This window comes from Arachis stenosperma, chromosome 3 (assembly GCF_014773155.1).
Source record: "Arachis stenosperma cultivar V10309 chromosome 3, arast.V10309.gnm1.PFL2, whole genome shotgun sequence".
Lineage (NCBI taxonomy): Eukaryota > Viridiplantae > Streptophyta > Magnoliopsida > Fabales > Fabaceae > Arachis > Arachis stenosperma.
The window spans coordinates 163,930,388-163,945,815 of record NC_080379.1 but is presented as its reverse complement, the minus strand read 5'-3'; the positions used below and the strand labels follow the sequence as shown (position 1 = coordinate 163,945,815).

Below are 15,428 nucleotides of genomic sequence, written 5' to 3'. Positions count from 1 at the left end.
CTCAATTACAAAAAAGAATAACCTATGCTATTCCAAATTTATTGGCAAAGTAGAATGAAAACCAATAAGATAAATCCAAATCAATTGAATAAGATGCTAATCCTGTTAGTGCAACTGCAAAGTCAAAGCTATTCAGGTCGATCCTGCAGCCTCAAACACTCACCAACACCAATGAATGTATAAAGACATGCTGAGAATTTTCTTTCATACTTCATCCTAAGCAATGGTGAATCATCCACATCATAATTCTCTTCCACCATTGGCCCTACCATTTCCTCAGTTATTTCAAAAGGAGAAGAAGAGCAAACCAATGATCCAACAGTGTCCAAAAAGTGGAAGTCTATGAAACCAGCATTGCAGTCTTCAAATTCTCCTTTAGGCCTAACAATTTGGTTGTTTCTTCCATCATCAACATTGTTAGCACAACCATCCTCCATCTTGAAATTTTCCATGCAAACCTCTTGGTCAAAATTTGCTACATTGTTAGTTCCACCATAGTCACAAGTAATGGTACTACAGTCACAACTAGTTGTGGCAGCAGAACCATAACTAGCACCATCATAATTCTCTCCAACAGCCCCATATCCCTCAATATCTAGAAAATTTTCTAATTGGTATGTTTGTTCTTCTATTAGTTTAGAAAAAAGTGGTTCTGGTTTTGGTTCTAGTTCTAGCTCTGGTTCTGGTTCTGGTTCGGCCTTTTTTTCTTGCTCAAAATGGTTACTAGGAAAAGTAGTAACCATGCAAGAAGAGGAAATGCTTCTAGCTTTGAGCCTAAGAAGGAGGAGCTTCGCGATCTTTGGAGGAAGAGCTGGAACAGAATTAGGATCTGGTGATGGAAAGAAATTAGTGCGGGTATTAGCGCCGCGAAGCAAGCGAGCAGCCTCATCATAAGCTCTAGCAGCATCTTCAGCAGTGTCGTAGGTGCCTAACCACAGCCTAATATTCTGTATGGTGTCCTTGATCTCAGCCACCCATCGCCCTGAAGGACGTTGGCGCACGCCAATGTAGCGCTTCTTTGCTCTTCTTGCTCCAAGTAGTGCAGCTGCCACTGATGCAGCCTCCTCCCTTATCTGCTCCCATTCATTGCTCAATTCTTCAGTGTTCTTAGTTCCCACTCCTTCTTCACTTTCCCTCTCTTTTCTTTTATTCACCATATTCCCATTCAAAAAGGGTTGGTATGTGGCTTGTTGGTGCATGGTAGCATATGGGGTGCTTTCGCATTTATATAGTAGTTGTTTAAGTAAAAGATCTTAAGTTGAAAGTGAGATCTTTGGGGAATGGAGACCTCTCATCTAATGCTTTGTAAATTGTAATTACCCTTTTGTTCTATGTCCAATACGGCTTTGTTTACTTATGTACCTTTTTTTATTCTCTATGAAAACAAACTCAAGAACCGTACAGAGCTTTCCCTTTCATCTTGGAGGAGATTTCAAGGTATGTGTTTCAGTAAGAGACTTTTCTTTAACTGACACTTAGTTGGTAACTGCTTAAAATTACAAGCTTGTATAGTTGTATTTATTAAAGAGTTGTTTGTTTAAACGACCAAAACTGATTGTCTCTTTTCAGAAACACTTCTTCACTATTGGATGTGATGCCATAGTCATGACCATTCTAACAAGTTCCCCCATCACATCCAATCGTGATAGAAATGGTTCTCTAAGTTGATAATCAATTTTAGTTGTTCATGTAACATTTTTCAATTATAACTTAAACGTTTCATGGCAGAAATAAAAAAATGTTATTTGTATGAACATTATGTCGATATAGTCTCATTCTCTCCATTTGATACGAATCTCATTTGGTAGATAACATTGTATCGGTGCCATGTTAATTACAATATTGAGAATGTCTATGTAAATATAACAATTAGACATCTCATAGTGGTTGATAGGCTTTTTGGCTATTGTTTGAGGAAAAGTCTAGGGGCCAGCAGTTTTATTGAATTTTGGCCAGCATGTAACCAGCAGAGGAATGTGAGCCATTGGATGAAATTTCACACCAATCTCACACCATCAAATCATTATTGATGGCTAATTGATGGCTAACAATCACAAAAATTGCTGGCCCCCTAGCATTGCTCATTGTTTGAAATATTTGGTGGGAAAAAAATCAAAGAATCTTTTAGAATAAGGTGTCAGAAGTTGCTGATGTTATTCAATCTTTATTTAAAAGCTATAGAGAGTGGAGTTGTGTTAATTCCTTTAATTATTGATGACAATACCGGAGATGATAAAGGAATAGAGGTCATAAATAATCTTTTATTCTTGTTGTTCCACTTTGTTGTGACGAGTTTTGTATCTCAAAAAAAAAAAAAATTAGACATTTCATATTTGATGTGTGCATGCAGTTTATGCAGCCACTAATTAGGCCTATATGTGATTTAGTTCCTTAAAAAAGTATCCAAATCACTTCAAATGGAAGATTTTGCACTAAGAACCCAAAAACAAAAGGGAAATTCTTTAATAGAAATCTCATGTTGCGTCTGCTTTTTGATTGAGGAAATAGCAGAGACCATAAACAAAATGAGTGTAGGATTCCAAAATTTTCACCAGTTAAAACATTTCAAAATATTCATTCCCCTTCTCTCTAAACAGACATTAGCTAAAAAAGAAGTAATGGTAGGTAGTCAAAAATCATAATTAATAAATAAAAATATATACTTAATAACATTCTTATTTTTAAGAGACCGTGGATTACTTTCCTTAATTATAAATATCTTTTTTTATTTAATTATACCAAAGTCAATTCAAATTTGATGGGAATCAAATCCCAAAAATCTTACTTTCAAAAGTAATATTATATGTTTTTTTCTCCCTCGGTGCTGAAAATAAAGATGTTAGTTTTGATTAAGTGATTATTTGAGTGCCTTTAAATCGATAAAATAAAAGTTTAATGAAAAAATATTTTTTTTTTATTTTTTAGTGTATTTGATAAATTTCTAATAATAAAAGTAAAATGATTAAAAAAACATTTTTTAAAAGATTTTTTTAAAAAAAGAGATGTTTTTCACATAATAAATAAATAAAAAAATATTTTTATTTTATTTTACTCAAATATAATTGTTAAATAAAAAAATCTTTTTATATGAGATATCCAACCATAAAATCATCATTACTTTTGTAAAAAATATTTTAAAAAAATCATTAATTTTTTTTTTAAAATAGCGTGCAAACAAACTCTAAACTTTTGAATTTATAGGAGGTTAATTAAATTATAAAGACACTCACGCATTTTTATTATAAGGAAATACAATATATGTATCCCATAAATATCTACATCAGTTACACATTAATTCTCATTATCAAAATCAGTTAAATGTGGCTCAACAAAAAACAGAAGTGCCTGGAATATAGTCATTAAATGGGGTTCAATCAAATAAATAATATCAAAAAATAGAAATTTCAGGCCGTTTTAAACTAAATTTTATTGGTTACCAAATATTAGGTGAATTTATTTCTTATTGTTGGTCACTTTGATACGATTGTTCAGTACTTAGCCACTATAATACAGATACCGTATAGTCATATTCTTTCATATGTTCTGCTCAATGATAGAAGCCATGACAGATTTTTCAACTGGATTTTCCTTTGATAAATAAAATTGGATTAATTTCCGGCATATGAGGACTATTTGTCATTGTCAAATAAACGTTGTAGAAATCAATCTTAATCAGTCATAAAAAGAATATACCATATGAAACCAATAACATTAGCTTTTATGACGAGATTCATTGAAGTTTCCAGAATAGCACAACTTTTATAGTAAATATTATTATTTACACATATTTATTTTCTTGTTTGTCGTTTTTACCAACATGTAGTGTGCATTTTTTACGTTGTGGTAATTAGTTTTAGAAAGACAAGTTTTATCCAATGTAAAAGACGCATAAAAACAAGTTTAGGAGAAAGAGAAAAAAGTTGTGTAATAATGATATGGGTGCTTCAGAGCTTATTTTATAGTTGGTGCATGCTTTAAGTCTTAAGATTTGGCCTAAGCATTAGTGCATCACAAATCATTTCATTTCAAAATCATTTCCCTTTGCGATTAATTTTTTTTTTATTTTTACGGTATTCTTCAATCCAGCAGACAAAGACTAATTTGTTGTCATTATGGATCAGAGTTTCATTTAAAGGTTAGCTGCTTATTAATAAGTTGCTACATATATAAAGCGGAATTCGAACTCCCAACACTTACTTAAACAAACTAACGAGTTAGTCACTAGACAAATCAAACTTAATTTTTCCCACTAGACACTGCATAATAGACCCGGAAGAAAAAGGCCTAAAGAAGCGACAAGGATACCCCAAAGTGTCTCAAATATTCCCTATTTTGGTGTTTTTCATTTGTTGTTTGTTTAAGCGTTACAGATTATTGCATAGAGTGACGATAGCGAGTTTTAGTTTATTTTTTAAATTATATATGTTACTTTTTAAAATATTTAAAAATTAAGAGAATAATTAAAAAGATGAATTAAGATTTTATATATATTTTTTTTCAAGATATATAATGTCTTCTCCACCTTGGCCAAGAAAATAAAAAGTCTGAAAATAACTTTAATGAACTAATGTTTGCATTAAAGTGCAGAGTGTGAGGGCAATCTAATAGCAGTAGTAACCTGATTCTGATACTATATGAAAAATTAAGTAGACTTAAATCAATCTCCAAAACTAGCTCAAGAAAAAAAATGTTGCGTCGCACATATGCTTTTATGTTTAGACAATGTAAAACTTTATAAAATGTATTTAGATAGTCTTTGGTTCACATCGTTACGTTTGATTATCATTCTAGAAATATCACTAAAGCTGGCCACAGCTGATCCAAAAAGTAAAGATGGAGGTTGAAGGAAGGAACCAGAAAAGCTGATGAAAGATAATGGGATTAAATAAAAAATTGAGAGTTAAAAGGGAACGGTCTTTCTAGCAATGCAACTTGGTTTTGATTTTTGGCCAATTCGATGGCTAATTTTTATCAAATTTATCTTTTACAGTAAGGAGATTTTTGTGGTGATCAAGACAATAGTGTCCAACGATGATGAAAAAAAAAATTGACCTATAAATTAGAGATTAACATATAAAATAGTTAATTATAATGAGAATTATTTTAAGAATATATTTTTGTGAATTACGTTAAAAATAGAAAAAACTAAGTTATAAAAAACAAAAAAAATATAAATACACCGAAGGAAAAAAGAGGTAAAAAAAAGCTGTAAATTTAATAAAAATAGAATTTTTTATTTAAATAAATTAAATAAATATCTTATTTATCGAAATAAATAATTATAAAAATTATTATAAAATATATCATATAAATATATAATCTTATCTCATTTATACTATAAACCAAATAATTATAAATATATATTATTTACATTATAAACGAAATATATGAAATTTAAAAAAATACACATATTTCGTTTACAGTGTAAACAAAATATATTCATAATTATTTTATTTACTCTATAAACGAGATATGTATATTTGTAAATATAAAAATATAATTTTTTGATAATAATAAAAAATATTAATAATTTAAATTAGACCAAACACTTAAAAATGAAATGTTTTAAATAATAAAAAAGATGGACAATTTTAAAATAACAAAGAGGATAGGTGATTTTAACAATTTAACTAACTAATTAATGGGTGACTGGATATATCACGTAATTTGAAACTGCCCATTTAAAATGGGTTGGTTTCTAAGAAAATAATAAGTTGATTTTAAATGGACAATTTTAAATTACATTGATATGTATAGTCGCCATTAATTAATTAGTTAAAACTACCTAACTTCTTTGTTATTCTGAAACGGTCCATTTTTCTTACTATTTAAAACCATATATTTTTCCTATTATTTGAAACGTTTTATTTTTAAGAGTTTGATCTAATTTAAATTATTAATATTTTTTATTATTTTCAAGAATCATATTTTTATATTTACAAATATATATATCTCGTATATACGGTAAATGAGATATATTGATAATTATCTTATTTACAGTGGCATCATAGAAATGTGAAGCATTTGCTTTTTTATTCCATCATAGAAATGAAAAAAGAAAAATTCGCTATCCTTCATTTATTAGTGAATTTGTTGTGTTCTTTGTCACATTGATCTATTCAAATATTATGTTTACTACATGTTAGACACCATTGCTATTTACTATTATGAACCAGAGTTTGAACTCGTGCTTGGCTTTTCTTCTTCTGATAGTGTATATCAAGATTAGGGACCTAAACTTTGGTCCTCTAAAATTTGACAACAGTGAAATTGGTTCTTCAGTAATAACTAAATGTTGATAGTTTTAAGTGGTAAGGCGTGCATGGTTAGAATAGAGGTTTTAAGCATGTTTACTACATGTTAACTCATATTTAAGTGGTAAGGCGTGCTTGGTTAAAAACTAATTTAAGTTGATTGAGTGATTAATTCACTTATTTTTTTAATTAAATATCTATTTAAATCGTATAAGGTATGTAATAACGACAAATTCTTATTGAAAATAACTGAAACCTGCAATCATATGAATCACAATGCCTCAATCTAATAATCACATATGTATTACATACACATGAGGGCACATGCAATATAATTGATAAAGGCCAATAATGCATGTTCTTAATTTGATCTGATCTATATGTTAAACCTATCCGTAAATGGAGGACTGTTTGGTTGGTTATAAATGGAAAGTTAGTTATGAAACTTAGCTTCAATGTAGTGTTCATTTTAAAACTTGACTAGAGTTTCAATTTGTGTTCAATTTATTGGAATAATTCTTTCTTTTTAATTTCGTTTCCAAAACCAACTTCATTCAAGTTGTTACATGAACTTTACTACTAGACTAGTTCCTATTTCATATGCATGCATATACCACTATAAACAAGAATATGCTATAAATATGCCAAAATTCTAATCGTGTAAAATAGTATGATTTTGTCTTTTAGTTGAAACTATATATAAAGGAGACATATAGTGATGTTTGATAGATATCATTGCTTTTTCCAAATTCCATTCATGTCGGCAAATACATTTGTAATTGAGAATAGAAAACCAGAGGGTGGTATACTAATTAAGAATGCAATGATTATATTGGAAGATACACATAAAACAGAAGCTACCAAATTAGTTTTCACTTTAATCAATAAAATAAAAGTAAAATGGTTCAGCTTTAATCATATCAGAATCATGTAATGTTAGTCTTCTTAGGCTTTTCCTTGATGCATTGTAGGTGCAAGAAAAGAATATATACTTTTCTCATATATTACTACTAAAACTACACAATAGAAGCCTCATTTCTTCTATTTCTGGTTTAAATATTCAATCTTATGCATGCCTTGTAAGAAAATATTATAGTAGCCACCAATATGGAGCTTGAATTAGGACTCAAAATCACTAAACCAAGAGATGACATTACTTCCATCTCTCAGTATCAGTTAGTCAAGAATCGAACCGGATCGGTTTTCGAGTCTAGAGAAACAAACACCATGTTCATCCTCATTGCTCATCTTAAAGGTTAGTCCAAAAGATTTCATAATCTTTCTGTTTGTTTATTTAGTTTCTTGCCATTTCATTCTTTATGTACTGACACAGGTTATAAGAGGAATAATATTGACATAAAGATTAGTGAAGATGGTAGTAAGATATCAATTAATGGAGAGAAGCCAATTCAGAAAATGATGATGGGATGGGTAATGCTCAAGAAAGATGTGGAGATTACACAGTTCAATAAGGCCTTCAAAATTCCTGAAGTGTTGGTTTTGGAAGCGAAGTTTGACGAAGAGGAATCGATATTGAAGATTGTTGTTATCAAGATTATTTTTTTATTAATAATAGGCTTACCATTGTAATTAATTTTTAGTGAGAGTACATCAAGAGTACATAGTATATAAGGTGTAATAAAACATGAGATTTTTTTCATGGTGCGGTGAGCGTGGAGAGCAATCAAACTATGATGTTGATGGTTTGATGAACCGGAAGGGATTAAGAGAGGGAGAAAAATAAGTTCTTCTCATTGTTAAAGAGAATGAAAAATCTCCTTAAAAACATGAGATTTTCTTCATGGTGCAGTGAGCGTAGAGAGCAATCAAACTATGATGTTGATGGTTTGATGTACCCGAAGGGATTAAGAGGGGGAGAAAAATAAGATCTTCTCATTGTTAAAGAGAATGAAAAATCTCCTTAAAAAATATTTGTTGAATTATTACACCTTATATGTTATGTACTCTTTATGTACTCTCACTAAAAATTAATTACAATAGTAAGTCTATTATTGACAATAAAATGATTTAGATAACAAAAAGAAGTGTTTTCGTTTTGTTTTAAAGAGTGGATGTCTGCAATCATGGATCATCAAGGTTCCTCTGTTATGGCATATGATCTCCTATATTTTGCTATAGTTGTAGTAGCTGTTCCTGATCTAGGAGATCCACTTGCTGATTCTGAAGATACTTAAAGACTTTTTCATATATATGTCAAGGCCGATGTGCCGAGGGATGTAGCTGTCGGCATGGCTTATGAAGCTGTAATCCAAACTGCAACAACTCTGGAAATGTTGAGCTGGAACCTGTGAGTGTTCGGAAAGAACACATTGTAGATTAAGCTTCTCCTCCTGTGGGTGCAGGAGGAGAGGGCTGGTCTGCACAGCGGGATGCCCATGCAGGGACGAAGAGTCCAGCTGCACGAATATTAATTGAATGAGGACTTTGATGGTCCAAATAGGATTGGATCAATAACAGAAAATTTTATTCATTCACATGTATCAGTTATCTTGATAAGTACACTTGTAATAGTGATAATTTGATTGTTCTGATAATTCATCAACACATTTTCTGGTCTGTTTGCTTTATGCTATGTGGAATATGATCTCCATTTTGTTCAGACTCCAATGTTTTAATTGCTTTCCATTCTAAAAAATATTTGTTGAGTTATTACATTTTATATATTACGTATTTTTTATGTACTCTCACTAAAAATTAATTACAATAGTAAACTTTTTACATGTTAACATAAGGAAACAGATGTTAGAAGCCTACTCTGTTAATTATTTAATATTTTATGTTTAGCCTTATATGTTCACTTAATGGTTTCCTACTCCTCTAAAATAGTTAAATTTATATTTTTCCTTCATTGCTTTGTATGTAAACAGTGTTTCACCAATTAAATATCATATAATTGTGTTTGTTATGGACTTTAGGTCTCGAGAACTTCCCCTTATGCACGTATTGGATAATAAGTTTAGGTTTATAACTTCAAGTCAAAAGCCGCATTCTAAACTTTTTATCTTGTTTTACTACATAGCTTAGGTCTTTATTGGGGCGAATTCTCTGGTGTAAAAGCTCCTTTTGCTTCTACACATGTAGTATTGTGGTGGCAACGTGATTGAGTGACAAGTATCCATTTTAAAAGACAAGAATTGCTGTGTAATAGGGTGAGTACAGAGACCACAGAAATGTCTACACTGTTTACGCACGTGATATTAGAATGTAGGATAATTAATGTTGTTGATTAACAAAAATTATAGATCCCCTAATCATATCTAATAATGGGCCTGTATGAGTTAAGATTTTTTGTCTGTAGTTCCTTTAGCTAAAAAATCCAAAAATATTTGGGATGTTTTTTGATGGTTCTTTAGATAAATTAGTTTGTGATCCAGCCTCAACCTTATATACTACAAACACCCAATGACTTCAGTTTGTCTACGAGTAAAAAAAAGACATAAATTTTGTAACATATATATAAATTCTGTAATATAATTGTTATACGTATTAAAAATACCTTTCAATGTACTTAAATAAATTGTCTTGTACTTTTTCAAAATTTTATTCTAATATTTTAATATGTAGTTAAATAAAGTTCACATAATTAAAGATATAGTTATAAGAATCGATGAGACTATTAATTTATTGATTTATTAGTTCAACCGATGAGTTATAGTAGAACCAGTCCTATGTAAATAAAAAATATAAAATAATTAAAAACTTAAAATTAAAATTTAAAATACATATTTTTACTAATATTTTAAAAATAATCAAGTTTCAACAAATTATAATCAACAAGTTATAATCCAAATATTATTAATAAGTATATAAAATTTTAGTATTTTTTCATAATAAATAATTTTTAATTTTATTTTTGTATTAAAGTATTTTTATATTTATTATATTTGTTATATACTATATGTATGTATTAAAAAATAATAATAAATATCATATAATCATAAAAATAATTATATTATAATTAATAAAAATATTTAATATTTTTATTTATACATGTTTAATCATATTTACATTAATAATTATAAATAATAAAAAATATAATTAATTTAAATATAAGTGAATATAAAATTAAAATAATATTAAAAAATTATTGTGTAATTCTATTATATAATTAATAATTAGCATATAAAATAATAAAAAATAACATAGTTTAATGACTAGAGAATCATGCAATACAAGGAGGACTCAAATTTAAATCACATTTTTATTAATTTTAAAATTTTTTTCTTGAGCAATTCGATTGGACCGACTTTACTAGTTCTTAATCTAAAATAGTTCTTAAATTGGACTAATTAATGGTCTAGTTTACCAGTTTTTTAGTTGAACCAGCTAATTCAATTTAGTTTTTACAACTATAATTAAAAAAACTGGTTAACTACATTTGAAAAATTTAAAAAATTATACTTAAGTATATAAATATGTGACAATATTCTACTAACATAGATATACATTTAATAAAATAGTAAATTGCAATTTCTTTTTTTATTAAAAAATCAAACCCTATTCCGAGACTAAATTATAATCTTAATCCCTAAACCATCCTAAGTAAACTATATTAACACCATTACATTTTTCATTTCATAGATTACATCAAAAGTCCAAACACCCTAAAATCAACAAAAAATTATTTCACCCACTTTAAAAATTATTTTCAATTTTTCATCAAACATTTAAATTTAAATATCAAAAGTTTAAATACGATTATTAACGGATGTTACATACTTCACACCAAAATTTAGTCTAAGAATAGGATTTATTTTTTAATAGAGAAAAAAAATTACAATTTACTATTTTATTAAAAATATATCTATGTTGGAGGAATATTGTCATGTATTTGTATACTTAAATATAATTTTCTAAATTTTTTAAATGTAGTTAACCATCGTTGCTTTAATTATGTAAAGAGCTTTATTTAAATAAATATTAGAATATTAGAACAAAAATTTGAAAAAGTACAAGATAATTTGTTTAAGTACATTGAAACGTTTTTTTAAAACATCATAACAAATTATATTACAGAATTTATATAAGAATTATTCTGTAATAATTATGTTACAGAATTTATTTTCTCTTTAATATAGTTGGATATATATGTGACAATATTTATATAGATTTATATAATTGTATACATTTTAAATATTTTTATACGGATAAAATGTGACAAAATGCTTACTACCAGACAAGCCGAAGCCATTGGGTGCTTGTACTTGTAGTACATAAGGCTGAGGTTGGATCACACATAAGATGAACTAATTTATCTAAAGAACCATAAAAAACAGCCCAAACATTTTTGGATTTTTTAGCTAAAGGAACTACAGACAAAAAATTCCAACTCAGGCCCATTATTAAGCATAATTAGAGGATTCATAATTTTTGTTAATCAACGATATTAACTATCATGTGTGTGAACAGTGCAAAATCACTGTAGCCTTTGCAGTCTGCACCCACTCTGTTACACAGCAGTTCTTGTCTTTTAAAAATGGATACTTGTCACTCAATCACGTTGCCATCACAATACTACATGTGTAGAAGCAAAAGGAGCTTCTACACCAGAATTCGTCCTTTGTTGGACGTTCAAATTAAGTTATTACACATAAGTTGCTTTTACACAAAAGTTCAATTAAGTAATTTAACTGACTCTTAAATAAAATTAGAAGAGAGAAAAATGATAGTCCTGCTTTTTTAGTTGCATGTATCACTTAGGATTTGATTTTTCTTCTTTGTCAGAGGGAAAATGGCAGAGATGAGTTGATGCTTTGACAATGCTCACATGCATCCGAAACCATTGGTGATCATTACAATGCTGTGGCACCTTAGCAGAATGCAATGTTGTACTTCGGATTACATGCCTTAATTTTCTTTGAAGGATCACAAGTTTGAGTTAATTTTTATGCTTTTTATTGTTATCCTAAAAGGAAAAAAAATTATTGGGTCTTTACTTTATTCTTTACCTCCCTTTCCTGTCTGTCTCCGGTAATTTAAACGTGAAATTTGGCCATGAAAGTAGGTCTTGTTTCGGAACATACATATATAGAAATGAGTGAGGCTTACATGTGTACATTATTTGTTTTTGTTTTTTTTATTTATTTTTGTTTTTTTTATCATATACATTTTTATTGTGATAAACTTGTAAGTTCCAGAATCCAAACTACTTGTGATTGTGATGTTAATTTTTATATTTTTGCCCCTATGTTTCTTGCATTATAAGTACAACCACGCACTTGAAAGCAAACGCATCATTCTCTTAATACACTATCAAGTACCAATGCTGGGATGCAACTCTTTATAGTGTTAACAACTTTGATAAGAGAAAAGAGAGGAACGAAAAAGTTCAACAAATTTCATTGACAATTTACTTTTCAAAAGAAATGACAAAGTATATGATTTGACACCATTTTGCAAAATTTAAAGCAAAAGAGTATAACTTATACTAGCATATCAAAAAGTGAAGTGATCATTGAATGATATTATGCACCAGCATGATCATTGAGTTCCAAGATCCAACTAATAAGTTGGTGGATTTTATGACTACAGTGGCAGCCTGCCATTCAAAAACACACCTATAATGAAAGGTTGTTTATACAAATCATCTTCTGAAGTTGTTGGTTGCTCCATGCTGGCCTTTCTTTGCTCTAGGCAATCCATGTGAAATCCAGAGAAGTGAACCTCAGAGTTAGATCCCATCAAATCTTCAATTGATTTATTGGCAAAGACCTGGAATAGACAATGGATTAAAATCATAGGAAGGGATTAAACAAGAAAATATATTATGTTAATGTATGAAACATGGATGGGAGATAACTTATGGAGTTTGCATTGCAGCTATCAGAAGCATTAGTCTTGAGAACTTGCAAATGTTGGTGATTGGATCATGCCAACCATTTCCATCATTCTTAAGTTATCTTTTCAAAAAGACTAGACTAGCCACCTTGTTTGGATTAAATTTTTAGTTTAATTTCATGAACTTGACAGAATACAGATCATCAGATCATGTTTTTTTCTTTTGCTTGTCCAAAAGCATCATTCTGTTCATTAGCCTTTTACGAGGCATTTCATCACTGCAGATTGAGATTCTTTAGGGAACAAAGACCACCCATTTTGGTCTTGGTCATGATGTTCATGCAATCTTTCCAATCAACCTATCCATACACAACACTCTGTTTGATCCATGTCACAAGGATTCAACAACTTACCTTAGTTGCCAAAGGCCTATCGCAACCCTCCTCCTTTATCTGGACCTGGACAGTTGGACCTACTATATGAAATGTAGACAGAGTTCTATGATACACAAACACCAGAGTTAAATTCCTAACCTAAAAGAACAAAGATTTTGTTGTCTAATCATGCTTCCCAGCTATGAAGAAGAACAAGAAGACATCGTATGACACATCATGTACCAACATTGAATTGGTCTAGCAGTGCAAGCTCATGATGCTTTTTTTCCAATGCTCTCAAGTTCGAGTATTTGCCAAGGTAACAAAAGAAATGTGTTGGAAGGGGCAACTACGGACCCAAGCCGGATTATACAGTCAATGAAAAACCAAACCATCCGATCCGATGGACATTACAATAAGTAGCATCACATAGATTCTGATTCCGAAGAAACAACAAATGGTTCTTACTTCTTAGCATAATATCAGCACTACCATCGCATGAGAATAAACAGAAATCCGAATCAAACTAAAACTAGTTTCAGAACAAAACAGAAATCCAGATCTAATAATTCAATGAATGAAACCAATATATAATAATGCTGATCTGGAAAAACAAACGTACCTGGTGAAATCAGAATTGTACAGAGGACGGAGCTGAGGAAAAAGGATGGAAATCCGTGAATGGTACGGTGTCAGATATGAATTGAAGAAGAAGAAGAAGTTGAACATACAGAGTTAGAATTGCTGTCATCCTTGAGAATGTCTGTCAGCATTCTTGCGCGGCGGGGGCAGCGTCTTGCGCGGGGGCGGCAGGTTGCGCGGCGGCAGTCGCAGGTTGCGGCGTATTGCGGCGGCGAGACTATGCTAGTGAGATGTGTAGCAGAGGAAGAGGAAGAGAGAAATGCAGGAATTGAAATTGTATGAAAACCCTATCGGACCTTTTCTTCTCTGAATGCTTCTAATGTGAGAATGAAAAGAAGCAGGGAGCGGCGGCGGAAGCAGGGCGCGGCGGCGGGGGAGGCGTGTTGCGGCGGCGGCGGAGGCGTACGAAATTTGCAGCAGAGGAAGAGGATGAGAATGGCAGGGATTGAAGTTGGAAGAAAACTGTATCTGAAATCAAAAAGAAAGGGGAGGACAGAGTTAGGGTTTCCAATCTCGTTGATGCTCTTTAGGAACTCTAATCTCTCTCAGTTTCTGGTACTCAAGAAAAGGGAAAGAAAAAAAAATTAAAAATTAATAATTTGAGGGGTCAAAATTTAATTAGTAAATTTAAAAAAAAAAATGGGGTATATTTTGTAATTATTTTTATAAAGATTAATCATACTCTTACAAAAATATGGGAGTAAAGAATTCATGACCATTTTTTTTACCTTCTATAACTTGTATTTATATATTTTTTTACCTTTTATAACTTGCCTTTTTCATTTTTAACGTAATTCACAAAAGCATACTCCTAAAACAATTCTCATTATAATCAACCATTTCACATGCCAACCTCTAATTTGTGGGTTAATCTATGGCCACCATTAGACACTATTGTCTTGACCACCAAAAAACTCCTCTTATAGAAATTGTTAAGTATTTAAAAAATTTAACTTTTTTTTTTTTACCAAAGATAGGAGACTTGGACCCACAACCTCTTAATTGAATATGAGGAGACTATGGTATTTGAGCTATTACTTTAAAATATAAAATTTTTTAACTTTTATACTTTAAATTTTAAAATTAATTATTTAATTTTTTTAACAACTAGACAATAATTTTTAAACATCATAGCAAACACCATAATTTTTATGCTTGGATAGCTATGTTGTATCTGTTTTTGCATTTTGGCCCTTTTTTTTATCTGAATATTCATTACCTTTCTATGTTCAAGATTTTATCATGTTTTTTTCTTTTCGATTTCCTTTCTTCTTTTTCTTAATGCACCTTCTCGCTTAAAACACAAATTTATGCAGCTTTTATAAGATTTATCTTGTTAAAGCTAAAAAATCACATTGGT

The 15,428-nt window shown here is 30.1% G+C and overlaps 2 protein-coding genes and 1 long non-coding RNA gene across 3 annotated transcripts; 1 reads left to right on the top strand and 2 right to left on the bottom strand.

The window, feature by feature from the left end:
* Nucleotides 1-128: 128 nt before the first annotated feature.
* LOC130967181 (uncharacterized) lies at nucleotides 129-1,157 on the bottom strand. Its single transcript, XM_057891999.1, has one exon. The coding sequence runs from the start codon at nucleotides 1,155-1,157 to the stop codon at nucleotides 129-131; it is 1,029 nt and encodes a 342-aa protein (XP_057747982.1).
* A 6,204-nt stretch (nucleotides 1,158-7,361) lies between these two features.
* Nucleotides 7,362-7,844, top strand: LOC130967180 (uncharacterized). The gene is made up of 2 exons (XM_057891998.1): nucleotides 7,362-7,509; nucleotides 7,588-7,844. Exons 1-2 carry the CDS (start codon nucleotides 7,362-7,364, stop codon nucleotides 7,842-7,844), a joined length of 405 nt encoding a protein of 134 aa, XP_057747981.1.
* Nucleotides 7,845-12,493: 4,649 nt separating this feature from the next.
* On the bottom strand, nucleotides 12,494-14,615 carry LOC130968103 (uncharacterized). Its single transcript, XR_009081514.1, has 2 exons — nucleotides 14,049-14,615; nucleotides 12,494-12,986 (listed from the first exon to the last, which is right to left on the bottom strand). It is a non-coding gene; the product is annotated as an uncharacterized LOC130968103 (long non-coding RNA).
* Nucleotides 14,616-15,428: the final 813 nt, after the last annotated feature.